The sequence below is a fragment of the Suncus etruscus genome, chromosome 19, assembly GCF_024139225.1.
Source record: "Suncus etruscus isolate mSunEtr1 chromosome 19, mSunEtr1.pri.cur, whole genome shotgun sequence".
Taxonomy (NCBI): domain Eukaryota; kingdom Metazoa; phylum Chordata; class Mammalia; order Eulipotyphla; family Soricidae; genus Suncus; species Suncus etruscus.
The window spans coordinates 5,478,049-5,500,087 of record NC_064866.1 but is presented as its reverse complement, the minus strand read 5'-3'; the positions used below and the strand labels follow the sequence as shown (position 1 = coordinate 5,500,087).

The following is a 22,039-nucleotide window of genomic DNA, read 5'->3' as shown; positions in this document are numbered from 1 at the left end:
AAGGTTGGCCCAGCAGAATTGGAAATGTTTGGTTGGTGTGTGGCCTGGTCTGCAGTGATCTTCTACTGAACCTGAATTCTGACTGCCCAGATCATAAAAATATCTTTTTTGGAATTGAGTGATACATGGGAGATCAGATCTTGCTTTGTCTTAAGATGAGGTTTGTATATTCAGAGATTTCCTTATGGAAAATATTGAAATCTTAAAATATTGAAGGACTTGCAAATAAAAGAAAGACCTTTGCTTATGCTGAAATGCCTAATCCTCTTCTCCTATAGTCTGTAATCTTTGCATAACTTGAAAGACTTGCAATAAATTAAAATGTCAAAGGAAAGTCTATCTCCACATTGACCCCAGATATGCTTCCTATATCATCAACTTGACTAAGATGCTCCTTGGTTCCTGGAGTTCCCAAGGTAAAAAATAAAGTGAAGTTGTGTGCTGGACAGAAGAGGATCTTCACAGATCTACTGAAGAATCTACTACATAGTTGAAGCTAGCAGGTCAATGGTGACTTGTTGAAGGATGGATGAATGGATGAAAATCAGTGACTAACTAGCTAGATGAAGGCTGGAAAGATTCCAGTTTCTAGTTCTAATCATAGACCAGTCCAATAGACAGTCGCTGATGTAGAAAGTCAAAGATAAATCAGTCAGAGAAGGGGAATGGGGAAGATGCTTGGTGAATTGGCCTCACCTGCAAAAGTCCACACCAACATTCTTGAGCTTTACAACAGTCACATAAGTGTATCCTTCTTCAATCTCTCCCAGCTTCACTGATGATGGAAGAAGATGGAATTCGCACATGGGAGCATTCGAGTTATTAATAGCAGCCAAAGCAACAGAGGATGTATTTACTCTCCCTCCAACAATATCTTCTACCTGTGCATTAAGGAGAAAGCAATAAAATACAATGAAATGATTCCCTTTCAAGCAGAAAAACATCAGAAAAAAAAAGGCCTAGTTGTTAGAGGTGACTTTAACTTTTGGATGTGCTCCTTTTCAGCCTCAGTGATTCCTTGCCACAGCACAGTTAAGAAGTGTTTTAGATGTTAGAGTTAAAGTTTCAAAGTCAAGTGTGCCTGATTCTCAAGTTGATGTCCTTTTCTTTCATTTATCATCAAACCATAGGTTCCAGCAGAATCACTCACTAACTCCAACTATAGAAAATGAATAGGTGAATAGGCCAAAAATGGAGTCCTCATATATTGCAAATACTATTTATCAGGAAACCACTCACCCTCATGTCCTTATCAGTTCTCAGACCGGAAGCACTGTTATCACTGGATAGAACTGTGGATCCTCAAGCACTTACCAGACCCATTGTTTTGTCAGAATCCATAATTAGACTAAGTTCCTAGTAATAAGCATGCTTGTAATGGTTTTTGAAATGTTCCTTACATTTCCAGTATTAATCTGATGAGTTCTATACAGGCATTGGACACAGTTTGTCATGGTACTATCTAAGGATAACCATAACACCTAAACTGGTGGGTTCAAGGAAGCTTTCTCAACAGAGCTGGTATGAGGTATTAATTTTAGAGGCTCTAATGAAGGAAAGAGCTTAGTGCTCCATCCTAAGCTACTTTCTATTAAAGCTTAGTTCTTTAATTGTTTTTTATACTGAGGAGGGGGCATATGTGGCAGTGCTCAGGGCTCACTCCTAGCAGGGCATAGTGGTGCTGGAAATTGCTTCTATGTCAACACGGACAAGGCAAGCACTCTGCCTTCTGTATTATCTTTCTGGCTCCACTTAGTGTGTTTGTTTGTTTGTTTGTTTGTTTGTTTATTTATTTATTTATTGTCACTGAGTGCTTTAAAAGAGCTCAGAACACCCTACAATGGTAGTGAGTTTGGGGAAGTAAAGCTATGAAGCAAATTGGGCCATGTCTTGCAACCATGTAAATGATGTAGATTTTATCCCAAATCTGAAAGATTTCCCCAAATAACTTTTTATAGTGTTGTATTTGCTAATTTGTTTTTTGGTGTAGGCAGTCCCAGAATGACTGATCTCAAGCAATCAATGGTTGAACAATCATTTCATAAGATTGTTCTTATGGCTTGTATGAGATAGCTTGAAAGCATAACCTTAGTTTCCCTCTGCGATGGAAGGTAATCCAATCTCAACTCTATCATGAGATAATAGAGATTTTAGTAAAAGGACACAGCTGAGGCTGAGAGCAGCCCAGGAATGGTTATTATGACCTTTAAGTCATGTTGGGAATCCAGTCAGTTTCTGTGTGATTACCAAGAATAAACAGCCACAATTTGTTTACCTTCACTCTTGCTTGTATAATGCTACAGTTCTTGTTCTCTTGGCTATAAACCTGCCTAACCTTCTGGTTAACAGAATGCATTTCCTGGCCACAAGTGGACATATAGAATAAATCCTCTACTCCATGGGTCCTCCTAGCTAATTTACATTATTGACAAACCTATTGATGGGACATTACAACTCTCTGGGTTGCTGTCAAATTGCACCCATTTTAGGTGGCAATTTATAATGTCAATGAGTCAGGATTTCAAGAGCCACTGATGGACTCTGGGACATTTTTCCATTTCACCTTTGTGGGAGGTTGAGATTTGGGTTTAGAACTCTTCAAATAGCGAGGTAACTTCTCTCTCTCTTTGCTGGCTTGTCCTGTGACATCCTCCAACAATGACTGGGTTAGGATTTTTTCAGGTTCAGAAGGTTCTGGTTCTGTTAAAAAATTAGAATTATGCTATGTTAACATTTTATTCAGACACTTAAGGAAATAACATAATGTAGAAACTTGGGAGATGTTTTTTTAAAGAACTTTTTTAGGGAAAAGAACAAAAACTGTATTAATTCTGGTCTTTTAAAAGTAAAATTCTATTTACATATATTTATTTATATATAAATAAATTCTTAAATTAAATCACCATGAGATATACAGTAATAAAGTTGTTCATAATTAAACTTCAGTCATTTAATGTACAACACCATTCATATATGCACATTTTTTTGCTAGCAGTGTTCCCAATTTTCCTCCTACCTCCATCAATGTTACATTTTACAAAGAAGTTTTTGCATATGCTTTGTTGGGAGAAGCAATGAGATAGATACCACAAAAGACTGTCCCACCTTTGGTAGATATGGGTACATTTCCAATATGGTCCTGGGTAACGTCCTCCTTGTTATCTATAAAGCTCACTGATTTTTGAAAAGTGGACATATTTGACTGTGTCTTTAGTGAAGATTTATATAACGTAGGTCCTAAAAAAATCCAAATACATATTATGAAATATTATTTTGGACACTGGTGCAATCATGACTAGTGCTCATATGCTTCTTTTTAATGAACTTTCAATGGGCTTCCCACAGCCTTCCCAACCTGTTTAGAAAGATGATTGAAACCCAACTACAATCATATTTGTAATCAAGGTGTTTAAATAAAAATATTAAAAAAATAAAAAAGAAAGATAACATATTGTGAAGGACTATATCAAGCTGGGGGTGTAAATACATTCCCACTTGTGTATACCAAACTCTCTTGACTGAGTTGGAAACCTAGAATAGTTTGCTAAAATTTTTCTCGGGCACCATCTGCTTTCACAAGGCTAAGAATTGATTTGTTGAATTGGCCATCCAGTGTGCAAGAGATACTGGCAGTTTCACAATTTAATGTAATTTCCGCTTCTATCCCTTCATATCAACAGGTCCTTAATTATTCCAGCCTTCAACTTTGCTTTGAACATTTCTTTCAGAAGAGAGTTGGATTTGTGTTTATTTGTTTGGAGTTCTGTTGCTGTCCTTCCTATTTTGTCTGTGGTTATTATAGGCAACTAACCATCTAGTATTGTGTTGCGGGATAAAAAAAAATCCCTTTATCTTGGTATTTTAACTACCCAAATTATTGAAAAGAAGCAATAGAATTCATTCCACCCCTACATTCTTTGTCATGTATTTTTTTGAAATGGAGACATTCTTCAACATTACCACAAAACCATCATAACAACGAAGAAAATTTAGAGTAATTCCATAAACCCCATTCATGGACTTTCATATAACAGAATTTATATAATTGCTATAAACTATCATTAATTGTGCTTTTCCTCTCCTTGCTGGAGCATCCAAAGTTAAAGCATCAAATGCAAGGGTTTTTTTTTTTGTTTGTTTGTTTTGGGGCCACACCTGGTGACGCTCAGGGGTTACTCCTGGCTATGCACTCAGAAATCATTCCTGGCTCAAGGTATCATATGGGACATCAGGGATCTAACCCAGGCTTATTTTAATCTACAACAGCACAGTATTTTTGTTATTTTTACCATGACATCATAGAATATATTTTTATTGTTTTAGTGATATTGACCTCTTCTGAGTTCAAAATTTATTATATAATGTGAGTATTATATATTGATCTAATAATTTTCTCTGGTTAGAGTCACTAAAATAAATATGTATGAATAGATTCATTAAAAAAATGAGCAGAGAAATCTGTATCTCTTATGCCAAGGGAATTCCCTTTCTAATTCTCCAATACTTACTGTGCCTATGAAAAAAAAAAACCCTAAACAATAAGCGAACCAAAAAACAAAACCAAAAAATACACAAAACCTTGCCACACCAGCCCTCCTTTCTTTTTTCTTTTTCCTTTCTTTATTGTTGTTGTTTATTGTTGCTGTAGTGTTTTTTGTTGTTGCTTATTTTGGTTTTTGGATTTGTTTTGCTTGTTTGTTTTTTCTTTTTTCCCTTTCTTCTTTTAAATTGATGTTGTTTAAGGTGGAAAATCTTATATATTCACTCCTTTGTAAATATTTTTTAGTAATTAGTGGGTAATATATGGGTTGAAATATTGAGACTGTGTGAATGCCCTGTTCTCTAGTAACATTTTATTTCTGTTTTGAAGAAAAGAAACATTTCTATTAAGTAGTTTTTGCTTTTGGGGGGGCCACACCCAGTGACTCTCAGGGGTTACTCCTGGCTATGTGCTCAGAAATAACATATGGTTCGGGGGACCATAGGGGACACCGGGGATCGAACGAGGTCTGTCCTGGATCTGCTGTGTGCAAGGCGAACACCCTACTGTTCTGCTATCACTCAGGCCCCTCTATTAATTTTTTTAAGGAAAAGTTATAAGCAGTAGTGCTTAAAGGACCACTTGGAGCTGGGAAATCTAACACAGGACTCATATGCAAAGCTAAACCATCTCATGGACCCTTATCTCTTTTAAATTAATCAGCTCTTGTGAATGTTTTTAGGTAAATATGAGGTATACAGAATTAATAATAAGTTATTTACATCTTTGTTTCTTCATTTAACTCTAATATGTAGTATACTAATCACAGTAAGCTATGCCGAAGGGCAAGTGATGGTTGCTTTATGTCATTAATGATTGCAAAGACAAAAGGTGATAGGAACAAGTTATGCTCAAAGTAAACTATGTCTTCAGTAAAGCACATTAGTGAAAGTAGGAACTTCAAGAATACATTACCTAGGTAGATATGAGATAGATTTTGAGCCGATATGTTGTTTGTGCTCTCCTCTTTCTTTGTAAAAGGAGGCAAGTTTTTGGAAAGAGCATCCAAATAATTAAACTTAAAGGAAAAAGAAAAGAGAAAACATTTTTAGAAAACAGTTTAGACATGGATGAAAGATGACTGACCAAGCAGAACAAGCGAAGAATGATGGCAAAAACATATCCCATCCTACCCCCCAGGGTTGTGAAATAGAGCTGGGAAGTAAAAGCATATTTGAAAGACTGATCAAATCAATTCTAGCTTTGCTAATTTGATATAATTTCCCATAACTGACTACTTTGGCAGCCTTCAGTTCATAGTAGTAGTAATAGAAGTTTTTAGTAGATAAACAGACATATCTAAACATAAAAAAAAATGTTCCCTCTTCTTCAGGGGTTCGAAGTTTTATGGAAGAGATGGACTTTCATGAACCCCAAAGAGTTAGCTATAGCTTAGAACTACTGCTTGACTATTACTATTGACTTGGCAGCTAAAACTTGAGGGAATTTTAATAGAATAAAAACTTCAAAATAGATTTAACAGAAGATAGTTAACAATAAGGAGACATTTACTCTCAAAAAAATAGATGGGAAAGTATGACTAACAGTTAGATAGTATAGGCAAGAAGTAAATAGAATGCAATTGCAGATAATTTTTTAAATAGAAAACATAAAACTAATAGTTCATCTCATATACTTGTGAGGACATAGGTTTGAAAGGTAGATATTAGACAATAGGAACTCATTGCAGGAAAAATAAAAATATCAGACAATTTAGCTTACATAGCAACATATGCATTTATAGCAACTTTTATGAAGAATTTAACTGTTAATCATATTAAATTACCTGGGACTTAAATTCAGAACTGAAGTAGGGTGAGATCATTTTGTTCCGAATTTCCATGACATATCGTTTTGTTTTTTCAATTTCCTTCCTGTTTGGTATGCCCATAATGATGCAAAAGAGAATATTATTTGTTGTGTTTAAGTAGGAAATCCCATGGAAGAAGGAATCACTAATTATAAAACTGGTAGCATTGAACTCATCAAATTTTTTGTTTCAACTTTCAGTTCACTTTGTTTTTTTAAAAAAATATTTTACTGACACCATTGTGATTTCCAAAGTTCTCCAGCTTACATTTTCCCTGAGCTTCTCTCTCTAGAAAACCACTGTTATGAGTTTCTTAGAAATCTATCAGGTATATACAATATAACAGTTGTTAATACCTTTCAACCCCTTCAAAAACTCTTTGATTTTACATATCAGGTCCTTTCCATATGCTTACATATACTTCAGGATAGAATTACCTTGTTTTAGTTATCTTTTCTTGCCAGTTCTTTTGTGATATCAAGTTCCTAGTAAAGGAAAGAAAAATACACTTATATAAAAGCTGTGTTGGCTTGCAAACAATAATAATAAAAAAACCCCCACCACTGTAAGATAAATTGATCACAATGTGGGATGCAGAAGACTGTAAATTCACTGATATCATTTTCCAGAGTTAGGACACTGATATCTCTCCATCCATCTGTCATTTTATGCTTAGGGTTAAGTGAAGCACATTAGATCAGCTTACCTCAACTTTTTTTCCATTTCATCTTCATCATATATGTCTGATGGATACGAGACATCAGTCAAAGTTTTCGTGAATAAGTCAGTCAGGTGATCTGCAACTTTAAAATTAGTTGCTATTAACTTTGACTTTCAACAACTCAAATTGTTGTGACAAGCTTTCTTTACACCATAACCATGACAAATATGAGATATTTCTTTAAACAAACTATATTTTTTCCCATTTTTTATTGAGGCTCCATGATTTACAATACTGTTAATGATATATTTTTACCTCAACCCACCACCACACCCACCAGCAGAATGTCTGTTCCCTCCACTAATATCACTAATAAGCCCCTTCCAACTTCAGTTAAGTGAGAAAACTCTATACTTAATCTAATAAATTTTTATTTCGGAAGGAACAACAGGTGATGCTTAAGGGTTACTCCTGGATCTGTATTCAGGAATTACTCCTATCAGTGCACAGAAGATCATACATGAAGCAAAATCAGTCCTGCTTTGCCTACAAGGCAAATGTCCTACCCACTAATGTATTATTGTCTGGCCCCTAATTTACTAAGAATTTGCCAGAATTTCTCTAATTAAGAAACTGTACATAAGACTATATTATGAAATATTCTATTAAAGGACATATGTCTTCTAGTCAAAATGTAAAATATAGAAGAGGCACTTTCAGTAGAAAATATTCTTTTTTTTTAAATCTTTATTCTATTTAAATTCTTCTTACGTATAAGATAATAAACAAAGTAAGGTATTGACCTTGCATGCAACCAACATTGATCAGTCCACTGCTTTGCATATGGTCCCCTAAGCACTGTCAGGAGTAATTCCTGAGCACAGAGTAAGTGATTTCTTAGTGGTAACATAGCCGTGGGCACTAGTAGGTCATATCCTCTACCGTCTCCCCCCAAAGAGAGAAGAAATTCTTCTGAAGAATCAAAACTTTTAAAGACAAGAAAAGTCACTTATTGAAATTATTTTTCTAAGATATATCTAAATATTTGAACCCAAAGATAAGGATATAATACATTGGCCAATCATTTGGCCAGTGAATCCAAGAATAGAATCTTGGTGAGATGTTGTATTTTAAAAAATAAACGATAAATTGTGTCTCAAATGAGTACAGGACCTAAGTTTAGACTTCTAGGGACACACATAGTTTAAAACAATGCAATATTTGCATCTTTGCTTAATATTAATAATTAATATTAATAATTCAACATGCTTATGTATCCTTGGGAGACACATATATGTCCTTGGCTGACTTTATTTTCTGTCTGAATACAACATAAGGCTAATATAAAAAGACAATGTCTACTTTTCCATTCAACAGATGAAATTTAAATGTCAACAGTTTTAAGGATCTCACAATTTTGTGTTTGTGTGTGTGGGGGCACACCTGGCAGCTCTCAGGGTTACTCTTGGCTCTGCACACAGAAATTACTCCTGGAAGATTCAGGGGATCATATGGATTTCAGGGATTGAATCCGGGTCAGCCACATGTAAGGCAAATGCCCTACCCTCTGTACCCCCAAAATCTTATCATTTAGTCAGGAAAATTTATGCAAATAAAGTTTTACAATGCATTACGACCAATACAACACAGATATGTATATATAGCATTTTATAATTCTTATATCAAATGTCAGAAGTATCGTATTTTCTGGCGTATAAGACAACTGGCGGTATAATTTTGCAGTTAAAACATAGGTTTAGGCCTATATTTGCTGTATCAGACAGAACGTTTCCTGTGCTGCAACTGTATGTACCACAGGGAGCCAATCACAACAAACAAAGATTCAAAGGTTCTACTGTAATAGACTTCCTCTCTGACTCTGGCCCATCTGAGCAGGCTTTTGACACCAGAACATTGTCTAATTTGCATGCATCAAAAGCCTGCTTGGACTGGCTGAGTCAGAGAGGTGGTCCGAGCAGCCTTGCAGTGATTGGTGCAGGATCCAGTTGAAAATTTTGTTTTGTGGCAATATTCAGACAATTTTCATTTAGCGGCACATTGGAACCTTTTTCAGGATATACTCAGCGTATAAGATGACCCCCAATTTTCAGCTGTCTTTTTCTTGTTTCAAAAGTCGTCTTATATGCCGGAAAATATGGTATAAATTTTCTTTGAAATCTGAAATAATTTTTGGAGAAAATTAAATATTGTTACCTTCACTAATGTGACTTTTTGTAGTTTCCTCCATTTTAGGGAAAGACTGAAACAAAGATAGAATTCATCATTATATTCCATAAATATTCACTTTGTTTAGAAGCATTATTTATATGCTCAATTGATTCTTTATAGAAATTACTGATAGATTAATTGGCAGGGTTGAGGTATCCAAACAGTATTCAGGAAGTCAGAGGTCCTTCCCTGTAAATCTTGGCCAACTGTGTCAGTAGCTCAACACAAAGGACTGATGATGCATTACTTCTCAGGTACTGTAGAGATAGGAATTCTCCAGGCTACCAGGGAAGGGCTAAGGACCTCTTGAACTGTACCTGGGACTATGTAATGCCAGGGATAGAACTGGGGTCAGCTGCATGCAAGGCATTCATTGTAGCCTCTGTAATATCTCTGTAGCCCAGGATTAATTTGTTTATTAATGATAATACAAAACTAGATGATTAATGGTACAATGTATAGTGACTTTACCTTGCACACAAATTACCAGGTTTGATCCCTGGCATCCCAATGGTCCCCTAAACCCTCCAGTGTTGAGTCAGGAGTAACATTGAACATTACCTTCGTACATGATGTTAACTGGGGGTCTATGTTCGCTTTTTTGCAAGTGGCTAACCAGTTCTGCCAGCACCACTTGTTGAAGAGGTTTCCCTGCTCCACTTAGTATTTCTTGCTCCCTTGTCAAAAATTAGGTGATTGTATGTCTGGGGAACATTGAGAACTCGAGCCTATTCCACTGATCTGAGGGTCTGTCTTCATTCCAATACCATTGCTTTGTAGTACAGTTTAAAGTCGGAGAAAGTAATGCCTCCCATTTTCCTTTTTCCTAGGAGTGCTTTAACTATTCGAGGGTGTTTATTGTTCCAGATGAACTTCATAAGTGTTTGATCCACTTCTTTGAAGAATGTCATGGGTATTTTTAAGGGGATTGCCTTAAATCTGTATAATGCTTTGGGGAGCATTGCCATTTTAATGATGTTAATCTTGCCAACCCATGAGCAGGGTATGTGTTTCCATTTAATGTGTCCTCTCTTATTTCTTGGAGCAGGGCTTTATAGTTTTCTTTGTATAGGTCCTTCACGTCTTTGGTGAAGTTGACTCCAAGATATTTGAGTCTCTGTGACACTAATATGAATGGGATTGCCTTCTTGACGTCCTTCTCTTCCGTATCATTATTGGAGTATAAAAAGGCCATTGATTTCTGTGTGTTAATTTTGTAGCCTGCCACCTTGATATCAGACCTGATACCATAAGGTATATAGAACAACACGTCGGTAAAACACTCCACGACATTGAGACTAAAGGCATCTTCAAGGAGGAAACTGCACCTTCCAAACAAGTGGAAGCAGAGATCAACAGATGGGAATACATTAAGCTGAGAAGCTTCTGCACCTCAAAAGAAATAGTGCCCAGGATACAAGAGCCACCCACCGAGTGGGAGAAACTATTCACCCAACACCTATCAGATAAAGGGCTAATCTCCAAAATATACAGGGCAACTGACAGAACTTTACAAGAAAAAACATCTAATCCCATCAAAAAATGGGTAGAAGCAATGAACAGACACTTTGATTAAAAAAAAGAAATACAAATGGCCAAAAGGCACATGAAAAAATGCTCCTCATCACTAATCATTAGGGAGATGAAAAACAAAATGACAATGAGATACCATCTCACACCACAGAGATTGGCATACATCACAAAAAATGAGAACAATCAGTGCTGGTGGGGATGTGGAGAGAAAGGAACTCTTATCCACCGCTGGTGGGAATGCCATCTAGTCCAATCTCTATGGAAAGCGATATGGAGATTCCTCCAAAATCTGGAAATTGAGCTCCCATTCGACCCAGCTATTCCACTCCTAGGGATATACACTAAGAACACAAGAATACAATACAAAAACCCCTTCCTCACACCTATATTTATTGCAGCACTATTCACAATAACCAGGCTCTAAAAACAACCAAGATACCCTTCAACAGACGAATGGCTAAAGAAACTGTGGTATGGGGCCGGGCAGTGGCGCTAAAGGTAAGGTGCCTGCCTTGCCTGCGCTAGCCTTGGATGGACCGCGGTTCGATCCCCCGGTGTCCCATATGGTCCCCCAAGCCAGGAGCAACTTCTTCTGAGTGCATAGCCAGGAGTAACCCCTGAGCGTTACTGGGTGTTGCCCAAAAACCAAAAAAAAAAAAAAAAAAAAAAGAAACTGTGGTACATATACACAATGGAATATTATGCAGCTGTCAGGAGAAATGAAGTCATGAAATTTTCCTATACATGGATGTACATGGAATCTATCCTGCTGAGTGAAATAAGTCAGAGGGAGAGAGAGATGCAGAATAGTCTCACTCATCTATGGATTTTAAGAAAAATAAAAGTCATTTTTGCAACAAACCTCAGAGACAATGAGAGGAGGGCTGGAACTTCCACCTCACTTCATGAATCTCACCACAAAGAGTGGTGAGTGCAGTTATAGAAATAACTACACAGAGTGCTACCATAATCATGTGAATGAATGAGGGAACTGGAAAGCCTTTCTGGAGTACAGGTGGGAGTGGGGTGGGATGGAGGGAGATTTGGGACATTGGTAGTTGGAATGTTGGACTGGTGATGGGGGTGTTCTTTACATGACTGAAACCTAATCACAATCATATATGTAATCAAGATGTTTAAATAAAGAAAAAAAACATTGAACATTACTGTGTGTTGTCCAAAAACCAAAGAAAAATGACAAACACTATATTTTTTTAGTATTAATATCAGATTTCTTAAAATGGACCTCATTTTCTTTTTTTGTTTGTTTGTTTGTTTATTTTGGGCCACACCCATTTGATGCTCAGGGGTTACTCCTGGCTAAGTGCTCAGAAATTGCCCCTGGCTTGGGGGGACCATATGGGACGTCGGGGGATCGAACCGTGGTCCTTCCTTGGCTAGCGCATGCAAGGCAGATACCTTACCTCTAGCGCCACCTCACCGGCCCCGGACCTCATTTTCATTTGTAGAAATTTCTATTTTTTCTAAATTTTTCTGGTTCATTCATTCAATCAACATTTCAAATATATGTTCATTTCTCTGAAGCAGTAAGCTTTCCTATATAAACCTTCAGAATTATTTTATTTAAGGAAGAGCCAAATAAGTGCTTGAAAAATTTAATATATAAGGAAAAAAGCCCTCCATAGAAATAAGAAACTACAATGATAGATTAAGTGCTTCCTAGAAGCTGCAGAAATAACTATTCCTTGTGCTTTTTTTTTTCAAAATTAAAACCATGAAACAATTGAAAAATCGGTATATGAAACATTTCATCTCACCATCACTAGCTTAAGGAGATCTGCAGCATTGCCTCTTTCTTCTTCAGATCTGAGATCTTTCACTCTCATTTCCTGTAGCTCATCTTCTTTCCTTAGAATGTGGTTAATATAATCCTAACCAATACAAATATTAAAAAAATAGTGTCAACTTGAAAGATTGAGGGCGGATCAAGTAACATTTTATTCAAGAGTTACTCCTGTCTTAGGGAACCATATTCAGTGTCCAGGGATCCAATATGGATCAGCTGTGAGCCAAGCCAGTGCCTTACCAGCTATATTATCTCTCTGCTCCAAATTTAAAATATTTTACAATTCCTAAAAATATATATGGCTTGATAGCCTATTACTGGCAAAGCAATCTGAAAGGTTTTTCAGAAAAATGTGTTTATATAAGCAAATATCTGGAAGTCCCAAGGCAAATCATTTAAAGGGACATAAGATATTAGCACTCTATGAGTCTTACAGAGAGAACAGCTGTTAATACAATATCTTTAAGGTCCTTATCCAAAAATGTGAACAAAATTGGGTTAAATATTTTTAGAGTCTTTTCCAAGGATAGTCCTGGTGATTCTATTTATGCCTTTGTTTCCAAGAGACCACTTTATCTTTCCCAAAAATACTTGATCCATTTTTCTACATAATGGTCCTCTACTATGCCAGATGCTGGATATATAATCATCAGCAAAACAAATATAGTTCTTATTCTGAGAGAGTTAACTAAGAAGTCCTTACCATTGGACTCAAAGAGCTAGTGAGTGTCCCAGTCCAGCAATATGTCACAGATATGATTATACAACGAAGTGTATAATTTTGCAAATTCTTATACTAATTTCAGAAATCAATAACACTTTACTTCCATGGCTATCAGATCAATTTTCAGTTATACCTTTTGTCCAGGGGCCAATAGCGAAATTGTCCATACTGTGGGAAAAGGGTTATAGTCTATATCTGTCATATATAAAGGTTATTCATCTTCTCTTTGGGTCTTCAAAAGTTCCCATTGGGGGAACTATGAAGTAGTTTTTAACCTCTCAAAATTATGTCATCTGGAAAACTAACACTCATACATGGCATCAGATAAATATAGAGAATTCCAATATGGTAGAATTAGTTACTTCAGTCAAAAAATCAACAGGAATTATTGCCCTATTTAAGGTTTTTTCTTTTATCATATTACCCTGATTCTACTACCTTAAGGGAAATTTGTAGCTGGATTTTCACATCATCCTTTAAGACTTTATGCTGGATAAACTTTCGAATCTGTAGCACACTCGGATTCTTGAGTAGTGGAGCAGGTGTGCTTATGAGTTTTTTGGCACCAATATTAAGACCCTTCCAAATGTGAGTGCCAAAAGGAGGTCCTGGAGTTTTTTTCTATAATCAAAAACAACAACCAGTGAAGAATATATCAGAAAGTTTTAAGAGTAACTTTAAGAAAAAAGAGTCACTTTTCTGCCCATATATATGAGAATATTTCATATTTTGTGTGGGTGGGTTACTCTCCTATGTAGACAGTTACAGTCAAAACAACTTGCTTGGAAATATAATGGTAAACAAAATCACTGCTCAAAAAGTTTGGTAGGAGAGGGCAAAGTATTTGCCTTATAGCAGGTGACTGACTTGATACCCAGCACCCCAGACAGTCTCCTAAGCTTGCTAAACCTTATCTCTGAGCACAGAGCCAGGAGCAAGCCCTGAGCACATCATTGGGTATGGCCCCCCCAAAACAAAAATCTGCTAATGTAAGTACATAGGTAATTAAAAATCAACAAATCTAGGAAAGCTTTCCTCTTTATATATGTTCCCCCAAATTTGTATATTTAATTAATATATTTTTAAATTTGGATATTTAATTTTTATATTTTTATTATTATTTTAAAATTTTGTTGTTTTGGGGTCCTTCCCACAGAGCTCAGTGCTTACTCCTGGCTCTACACTCAGGAATCACTTCTGTTGGTGTTCAGGGAACCAAATGGGATGCCAAGGATTGAACCCAGGTCTATCACGTGCAGGGCAACCAGAAATAAGCCCTGAGCTGAACATCATTGGTGTGTCCCCAGAACAAAACAAAACAAAAACATGCTTCTACCTCAATTGAAGGAAATGTGTCCCACGATCTTGATCGAAGATTAGGAGGAACAATTGTATCGAGTTCTTTCTTCATTAGCCACTGTGACGCTTCATAAAAGGGACGGAGAACTGTTATGCTCAAGGTACCTGGTTCAAAGAATTTTGAGAGGATCATTTATCCATAAAAAATGTTTCTGGTGCTAGGGATGTGCTTCAATTAGTAGGACACATGAGAAGCCTTGATGGCAGTCCATGTCCTCCCCCATGTCATGCTGGTGGCTCCGGAGTACTACTGGGTGTGGTTCCTCCACAAACAAGAAGTACCAAAAATGTTATGAGAAATTTAAATTAAATAAATATTTACTAAATCCAGAAACCTCTTTTGCTCATGGAGAATCTTTTCTTAATTTTTTTCAGAAATCTTACACTCTAACTTGAATGGTAGGATTTTTAAATATATTGCAACACTTGGTGACCACATTTAGATCACCAGGAAATATTAAATAGCACCCCAATATTCTTCAAAAATTATTCTCAAGTCCTGTCTGCTTATCCTAAGCAGTTTTTGAGTTTATAACTTTTTTCCCTCTCCACTGACTTAGATCCTTTGTCTTTGAGATCCTATTGTACTCCACAGGTTGAACTAACTAATAGTTCGACGCCTATCTACCCTATGAAGGAAGCCTTTCCCCAGAAACCAAGTGACTTATGCTAATCCATGATTAAAATTCTACTTCCCTTTGCTTCTTGGTAAAATGGATTCCTTAATCTTTTCTTGTCCTTTTCTAAATTTGTACATCTATCTATCTATCTATCTATCTATCTATCTATCTATCTATCTATCTATCTATCTATCTATCTATCTATCTATCTATCTATCTATCTATCTATCTATCTATCTATCATCTATCATCTTTTCTTTCTTTCTTTTCTTCCTTTCCTTCTTTCCTTCCTTCCTTCCTTCCTTCCTTCTCTTTCTTTCTTTCTTTCTTTCTTTCTTTCTTTCTTTCTTTCTTTCTTTCTTTCTTTCTTTCTTTCTTTCTTTCTTTCTTTCTTTCTTTCTTTCTTTCTTTCTTTCTTTCTTTCTCTCTCTCTCTCTCTCTCTTTCTTTCTTTCTTTCTTTCTTTCTTTCTTTCTTTCTTTCTTTCTTTCTTTCTTTCTTTCTTTCTTTCTTTCTTTCTTTCTTTCTTTCTTTCTTTCTTTCTTTCTTTCTCTTTCTTTCCTTCTTTCTTTTTCTTTTTCTTTTTCTTTTTTCTTTCTTCTTTCCTTTTTTCTTCTTTCTTTTCTTCTTTCTTTTTTCCTTCTTTCTTCTTTCTTTTCATCTTCCTTCTTTCTTTCCTTCCTCCTTTCTTTCTTTCCTCCTTCTTTCTTTCCTTCCTCCTTCTTTCCTTCCTTCCTTCCTTCCTTCCTTCCTTCCTTCCTTCCTTCCTTCCTTCCTTCCTTCCTTCCTTCTTTCTTTCCTTCCTTCCTCCTTCTTTCCTTCTTTCCTTCCTCCCTCCCTCCCTTCCTCCCTCCCTCCCTTCCTCCCTCCCTTCCTTCCTCCCTCCCTCCCTTCCTCCCTCCCTCCTTCGCTTTCCTTCCTTTCCTTTCCTTCCTTCCTTTCCTTTCCTTCCTTCCTTCCCTTTCCTTCCCTTTCCTTCTTCCTTCCTTCCTTCCTTCCTTCCTCCTTCCTTCCTTCCTTCCTTCCTCCTTCCTTCCTTCCTTCCTTCCTTCCTTCCTTCCTTCCTTCCTTCCTTCCTTCCTTCCTTCCTTCCTTCCTTCCTTCCTTCCTTCCTTTCTTTCTTTCTTTCTTTCTTTCTTTCTTTCTTTCTTTCTTTCTTTCTTTCTTTCTTTCTTTCTTTCTTTCTCTCTCTTTCTTCTTTCTTTCTTCCTTCCTTCCTTCCTTCCTTTCTCTTTCTTTCTTCCTTCCTTCCTTCCTTCCTTTCTTTCTTTCTTTCTTTCTTTCTTTCTTTCTTTCTTTCTTTCTTTCTTTCTTTCTTTCTTTCTTTCTTTCTTTCTTTCTTTCTTTCTTTCTTTCTTTCTTTCTTTCTTTCTTTCCTTTTTTCTTTTTCTTTCTTTCTCTGCTTCAGACCTTTTTTTCCCACATTCTCCAATACTTTATCTCCCTTGTCGTTTCTCTTCCAAGCTGTCCCTTCTCTTAATTGATGCTTACTTATCCAACAGCTCTTAGCTCTAGTGTCTTCAAGAAAGTCTATTAAACTATCTTTGCTTATTCTGTTAAATACATTCATTGAACTTCTTTCCCTTTATACATTTTTCTCCCAACTTACAGTCCTAAACCTATTTCTATGACTCCTTAATTTCCCTCTCTCTCATTGAATTAGAAACTCTACAAAAGTTCCATGCCTATCATATCACCATTGTATTTCTAACAAGCCAGTGTATAATGCATGGTGGTTGCTAGTTTATATAGGATTTAAATGAAGAATTAGAAAAACGGTATAAAATGAATAGTTTCACAAGTTTTCAATACACTAAATATACATATACATACACAAATTCAAGCATGTTCATAAAGGAGCACAAACACATTTCCACTCAGAGAAAAGATAACATACACATGTAAGTTTAGTCATAACACACAGTTCTATACAGATAACATGAGCATATATTTATGTTCACATATACATATGTATTACATGTACCAGAAGTTAATTTAATGTACTGTAGTATGTGTCTCCAACTTGTAATCATATTCTGATTTATTTAAAATTAATTAAAGTAACATAAATCCTCAAAAAATATAGTCTTAAATTCAGTATTTCAGGTTAGTTTTCTAATTTATTTACCAAATCAACTTTCTTTTCTTATATTAAACTCAGCAAGGCTTCATCTTTAAAATAACCAACAAAAAAACCTATTTTTTTCTGGGGAAGGGCCACACCCAGTGACACTCAGAGGTTACTCCTGGCTATGCGCTAAGAAATCATTCCTGGGTTAGGGGACCATATGGGACGCTGGAGGATTGAACCATGGTCAGTCCTAGATTAGTGTGTGCAAGGCAAATGCCCTACCTTTTTGCCATCACTTCACAATAAAAAAAACTTAAAAGAAATAGCTTTTTTTCCTCCTATTAAGATGAAACAAACGCATAAATAGGAGTCAATATACCTACTTACAGAGTCAGAAGGTACCTTGGTACCACCTCCGGGGGTCATTCCTGAGCACAGAACTAGAAATAGCCCTAGATCAATACTAGAAGTGGCCCCAACTATTTTTCTCTCCCAAAGGCAAGCAAAGGTGGAAAACAAGAATTAATAGGTAAGTGACGTGGTAAATAGGTGGTGAGGAAGGTGAGTTGGTAAAGGGTTACAGATAAATTCAATATGGTGGATGGTCTACCTGGCTGTTCTTGTACTGGCTCTTGTAGAACTACAGAAGTTGATTCTCCATAAGCCACCGATAGGAATTCTTCAATGTCACTGTCTCGAAGAAGTTCCATCCCTGAACCATCGGCATAGATGACAAAGAACCTAGTTGAAGACATGTAATTCTCTGTTAGCTTGAAAGACTCAGGTAAAATGATGCTTGAACTGGAAAAAAATTTTTTTTAACAAATTGTTAAACACTTATAGCCAATTTAGTTTGTCACCTGGGGATATGTTCACCATAGACCTGCAGATGATTCTTATGAAGATGGACTGTTGATAAACTATCATAGTCCTTGAAGTTTTCACTTAAGTCATTTTCCACATTGTTTTCAGGCAATGTAGTAAATATGCTACCATCAGACAAGACCTAAAGGACAAAATAAAATAACATCTAAAAGTTTTGGAAAATACAATGTAAAGTTATAATATAAACAATCAAATGAATTTATAACAAAAGGATTGTAAGTAAAATAAAAGGATTATAACAAAAGCTATGTCTTTATGATAGTACTATAATACTTAAAATACTATGATTATATAATAAAATACTGTATATTTCTATTTATTAAATTGGAGAAAGCAAGTAATCTCTCTCTTTTCTTTAGTTTTTGGGCCATGACCAGCAACGCTCAGGGATTACTTCTAGCTCTGTATTCAGAAATAGCTCCTGGCAGACGCAGGAAACCATATGGGATCCAACCTGGGTCTGTCCTGGGTTGGTTGCATGCAAGGCAAATACCCTGGGTAATTTCTGCGTTTCAGCCTAGAGGTCACTGGAATTTCAGCTTCTACTTCAATTATTATACATTGAAATATGTTGGCAGTTTTAAGTTACACAACAATGACTCTCTTTCTTCTTCCTTATCACAGGTCAAAAAAGATTATGGCTTGTCTGAAAATCAAAACCATGTCGAATGCTTAATGATATAGTTTCAGAATGAAAATAATTCTACCAATCATTAATCAATAGATGAAACTCCCATATCGGGCAAGGCAAGAAAAACAACAGTAGTGCTAGAAAAAGAGCTGTCACCTTTTATTTTGTTAAGGATCAGTAAGTAAACATTTTAGAGTTTTTTTTTTTTTTTGCTTGTTTGTTTTTTAGACCACACCCAGCAATACTCAAGGGTAATTCCTGGCTCTGTACTTGGGGATCAACCCTAACAGTACTCAGGGGACCATAATGGAGTGCTTGCCAGGTTAGCAGTGTGCAAGGCAAGCATCCTACTCACTATTCTATATTTATGTACCCAATATTTTAGTGTTTTCAGGCAATGGAGTCTTTGTCGCAATTATTCAACTTTTATTTGCAAAAGCAGCTATTGATAGCATACGAACAAGTTACCATGATTGTGTCCTGTATATTACATAAAGACACTGATATAGGAATTCTTATAATTTTCTTACATCATGATAAAAGGTTTTTCTTTTGATTTTTTTTCAAACCAATAACAATTCAAGTCATTTTAGCTTTTAGGAATACATAAATAAGTAAGTGGCTATAATTGGCCACCACCTGGTCTAGAGGTAAGAGGAAAGTTGCAATATCAAAGAACAGAGAAAAAGAGGTCAGAGCTATACTATGAAGGAGTTGTGTGATTCTCCGCTCCTCCCACTATTCAACATGCTAAGATCCTCACTACCTGATCTTTCTCACCATGTTTTCTCTGTTGAGTTAAAGAAACTTGCCTACGGCTTCACAATTCTCTGTGTTAATCTACTCTAAATAGACAGAGTAATTCTTTATTTTTCCTCACATTTCCCACCTCCCCAATTCTAAGATCCTCACTATCTGGTATTTCTCACCATGTGTTCTCTGCTGAATCAAAAAGAAAATTTCAGGGCCAAACGATAGAGCAGCAGCAGGGTGTTTACCTTACACACGACTGACCCAGGACAGACCTAGGTTCGATCCCTGTCATCCCATATGATCCCCTGAACCAGGATCGATTTCTGAGTGCAGAGCCAGAAGTAACCTGAGAGCTGATGGATGTGGCCCCAAAACAAACAAATAAAAAGAAACTTTCCTGCTGCTTCACTCTCCCTTGAATACAGACATGGTAATTTTTTAATTATGAATGTCTGTCTGAGAGATAGGCAGGGTGTTGGTGTGGGGGGAGAGAAATGGAGAAATACTGGTGAGAAGATTGCACTGTTAAGGGTGGTATACATTTTATGACTGAAACCCAAGAATGAAAATTTTTGTAAACATGGAGATTAAATAAAATAAAAATAAATAAATCTAAGTCTAAGCCAAACCAATTACCATAACACCCTAACCCTAAGCTTAACCCTAAAATGAAAAAAACAAATTATGTACTTTACCTGAAATTGGTTTCCCTCAGGATCCAAGACCTCACAGATAACTTCTGATGTATGCCTCATGATGTATCTACTACATCTCAGTTCATCAGTTTTGGGAACTGCATGGTACATATTACTGTTTGATTCATGAGAATATGTAGCTGAACAATTTTTATCAATAAGAAGACAGCCTGTGTTTGGAGGTAGTACCTAGAAGAATAACACACATATACCAAGAATTGAGGGATAGAATTAGAATGATACAAGAAAGATATGAAGAAATGATTGCTTAAAAGCCTACATTTGATGAAAACAATCTATAGATGGATATCTACAAATCCATGGAGATCACAAACAATAGTAGGGTTTAGGGGAATGGAGTTTTGGGGGGAACTTGAAATCTAATCTTCCTCTTTCAGTGGCATTGATATGCTAATTTTCCTTGGTAATATGAAGTGAGAAAATATATTTTAAGGCCACCATCTAGCTGGTGAGAGAGGAACATATTAAATCATAAATCTTGCTGTTTTTCCTGAAAGTTCTCCTCTTCTTTTCTTCCATTTTCCTCTCCACACCTTCCTTCTCTTCTCTCCTCTCATGTTCCTTACTCCCTCTGCTGCCCTCCATTTTCCTCTTTATTTTATGCTTTCTTTATTATATTATACACACATATATACACATATGTATATATTTATCCATGAAGCCACAGAATTTAAGAAGCAGTGACATGCTATATTCAAAATGTTTAAAATAATAGACTACAAATCATATATACTTTTTCTCTTAAATTAATAATCTTCTGTTTCAAAAAAATAAAGTTAAATAGGTTCTTGCAACTTATAGCTTCTAAGTTGCATGCATTCCTTGGTTTTCTCCTGGATTCCCACATTCACATTCACAGAACTGTATGAACCCCCTTTGCTTGCATTTGTAGTGGAAATTGTGGCAACAAACAAGCAAACATCATAATCTTCAGACTATTCTAATCTTTAGGTTGTGTCCCAGAATTCTGAAAAGATTGCATTTAGCATTTTTTCAAATTCCAATTGTTTTTTAAGAAGGATTAATTATTTTTTATTTTTAAAATAAAATACATCACATAGTTGACATAGTTTACTATTATATGTTTTATCCTAGATAAGTGAGAACAAAGTTATTAAAAAGAAGAGAAAGAGGGGATGGAGAGATAGCACAGTGGTAAGGCATTTGCCTCGTATGCGGCTGACCCATATATTCGAATATATACACAAAGTACAGAATGACCATATAGCTTTATAAATAATACTCTAAACAGACAAAAATAGCCAGTAACCCACAGACTTATTAAGACCCAGTGAAGTTATCATTTAAAAATGCCAGAAAGTAAGCCTAATAAAAAGGAACTTTTTTCTTCTAAAAAGTTAACCATTAGGCCCAAGAAATAGTACAATGAATAAGGGACTTGCGCTGTATGTGACTGACTGGGTTTGATTCCTTGGCAATCATGATACTCTATGATACTCTGAGCACCACCAGTAATGAGTTCAGGACCAGGAATAAGCCCTGAGTTCAGGTGTGGCCTTGAAGCAAAACTAAGACCCAAAGTTAACCCGGAGAATTACTTGTGCTGAAGCATAGAGAGAAACAACATGACACATAAAGCAAGACCTGTATATTTTGTTCAAGATGTCTTTGATGAATTTTATAGCCAGTTAGCAAATAAAATTCTTCTAAGTTTAGGAATGCACATGGGTTTGATTATTG

General features: G+C 36.0%; 1 protein-coding gene across 1 annotated transcript in view; it reads right to left on the bottom strand.

Moving 5' to 3' along the window:
* Nucleotides 1-22,039, bottom strand: part of SPAG17 (sperm associated antigen 17) — a 236,393-nt gene that overhangs the window by 9,321 nt on the left and 205,033 nt on the right. Inside the window, exons 33-46 of the mRNA XM_049766018.1 lie at nt 20,318-20,506; nt 18,214-18,359; nt 17,964-18,094; nt 14,641-14,768; nt 13,743-13,925; nt 12,552-12,665; nt 9,226-9,271; nt 7,057-7,153; nt 6,788-6,835; nt 6,327-6,414; nt 5,456-5,558; nt 3,106-3,237; nt 2,564-2,700; nt 697-881 (exon numbers count right to left, since the gene is read on the bottom strand). Coding sequence (XP_049621975.1) covers nt 697-881; nt 2,564-2,700; nt 3,106-3,237; nt 5,456-5,558; nt 6,327-6,414; nt 6,788-6,835; nt 7,057-7,153; nt 9,226-9,271; nt 12,552-12,665; nt 13,743-13,925; nt 14,641-14,768; nt 17,964-18,094; nt 18,214-18,359; nt 20,318-20,506 — 1,727 coding nt within the window. The remainder of the gene's footprint in view (nt 1-696; nt 882-2,563; nt 2,701-3,105; nt 3,238-5,455; nt 5,559-6,326; nt 6,415-6,787; nt 6,836-7,056; nt 7,154-9,225; nt 9,272-12,551; nt 12,666-13,742; nt 13,926-14,640; nt 14,769-17,963; nt 18,095-18,213; nt 18,360-20,317; nt 20,507-22,039) is intronic.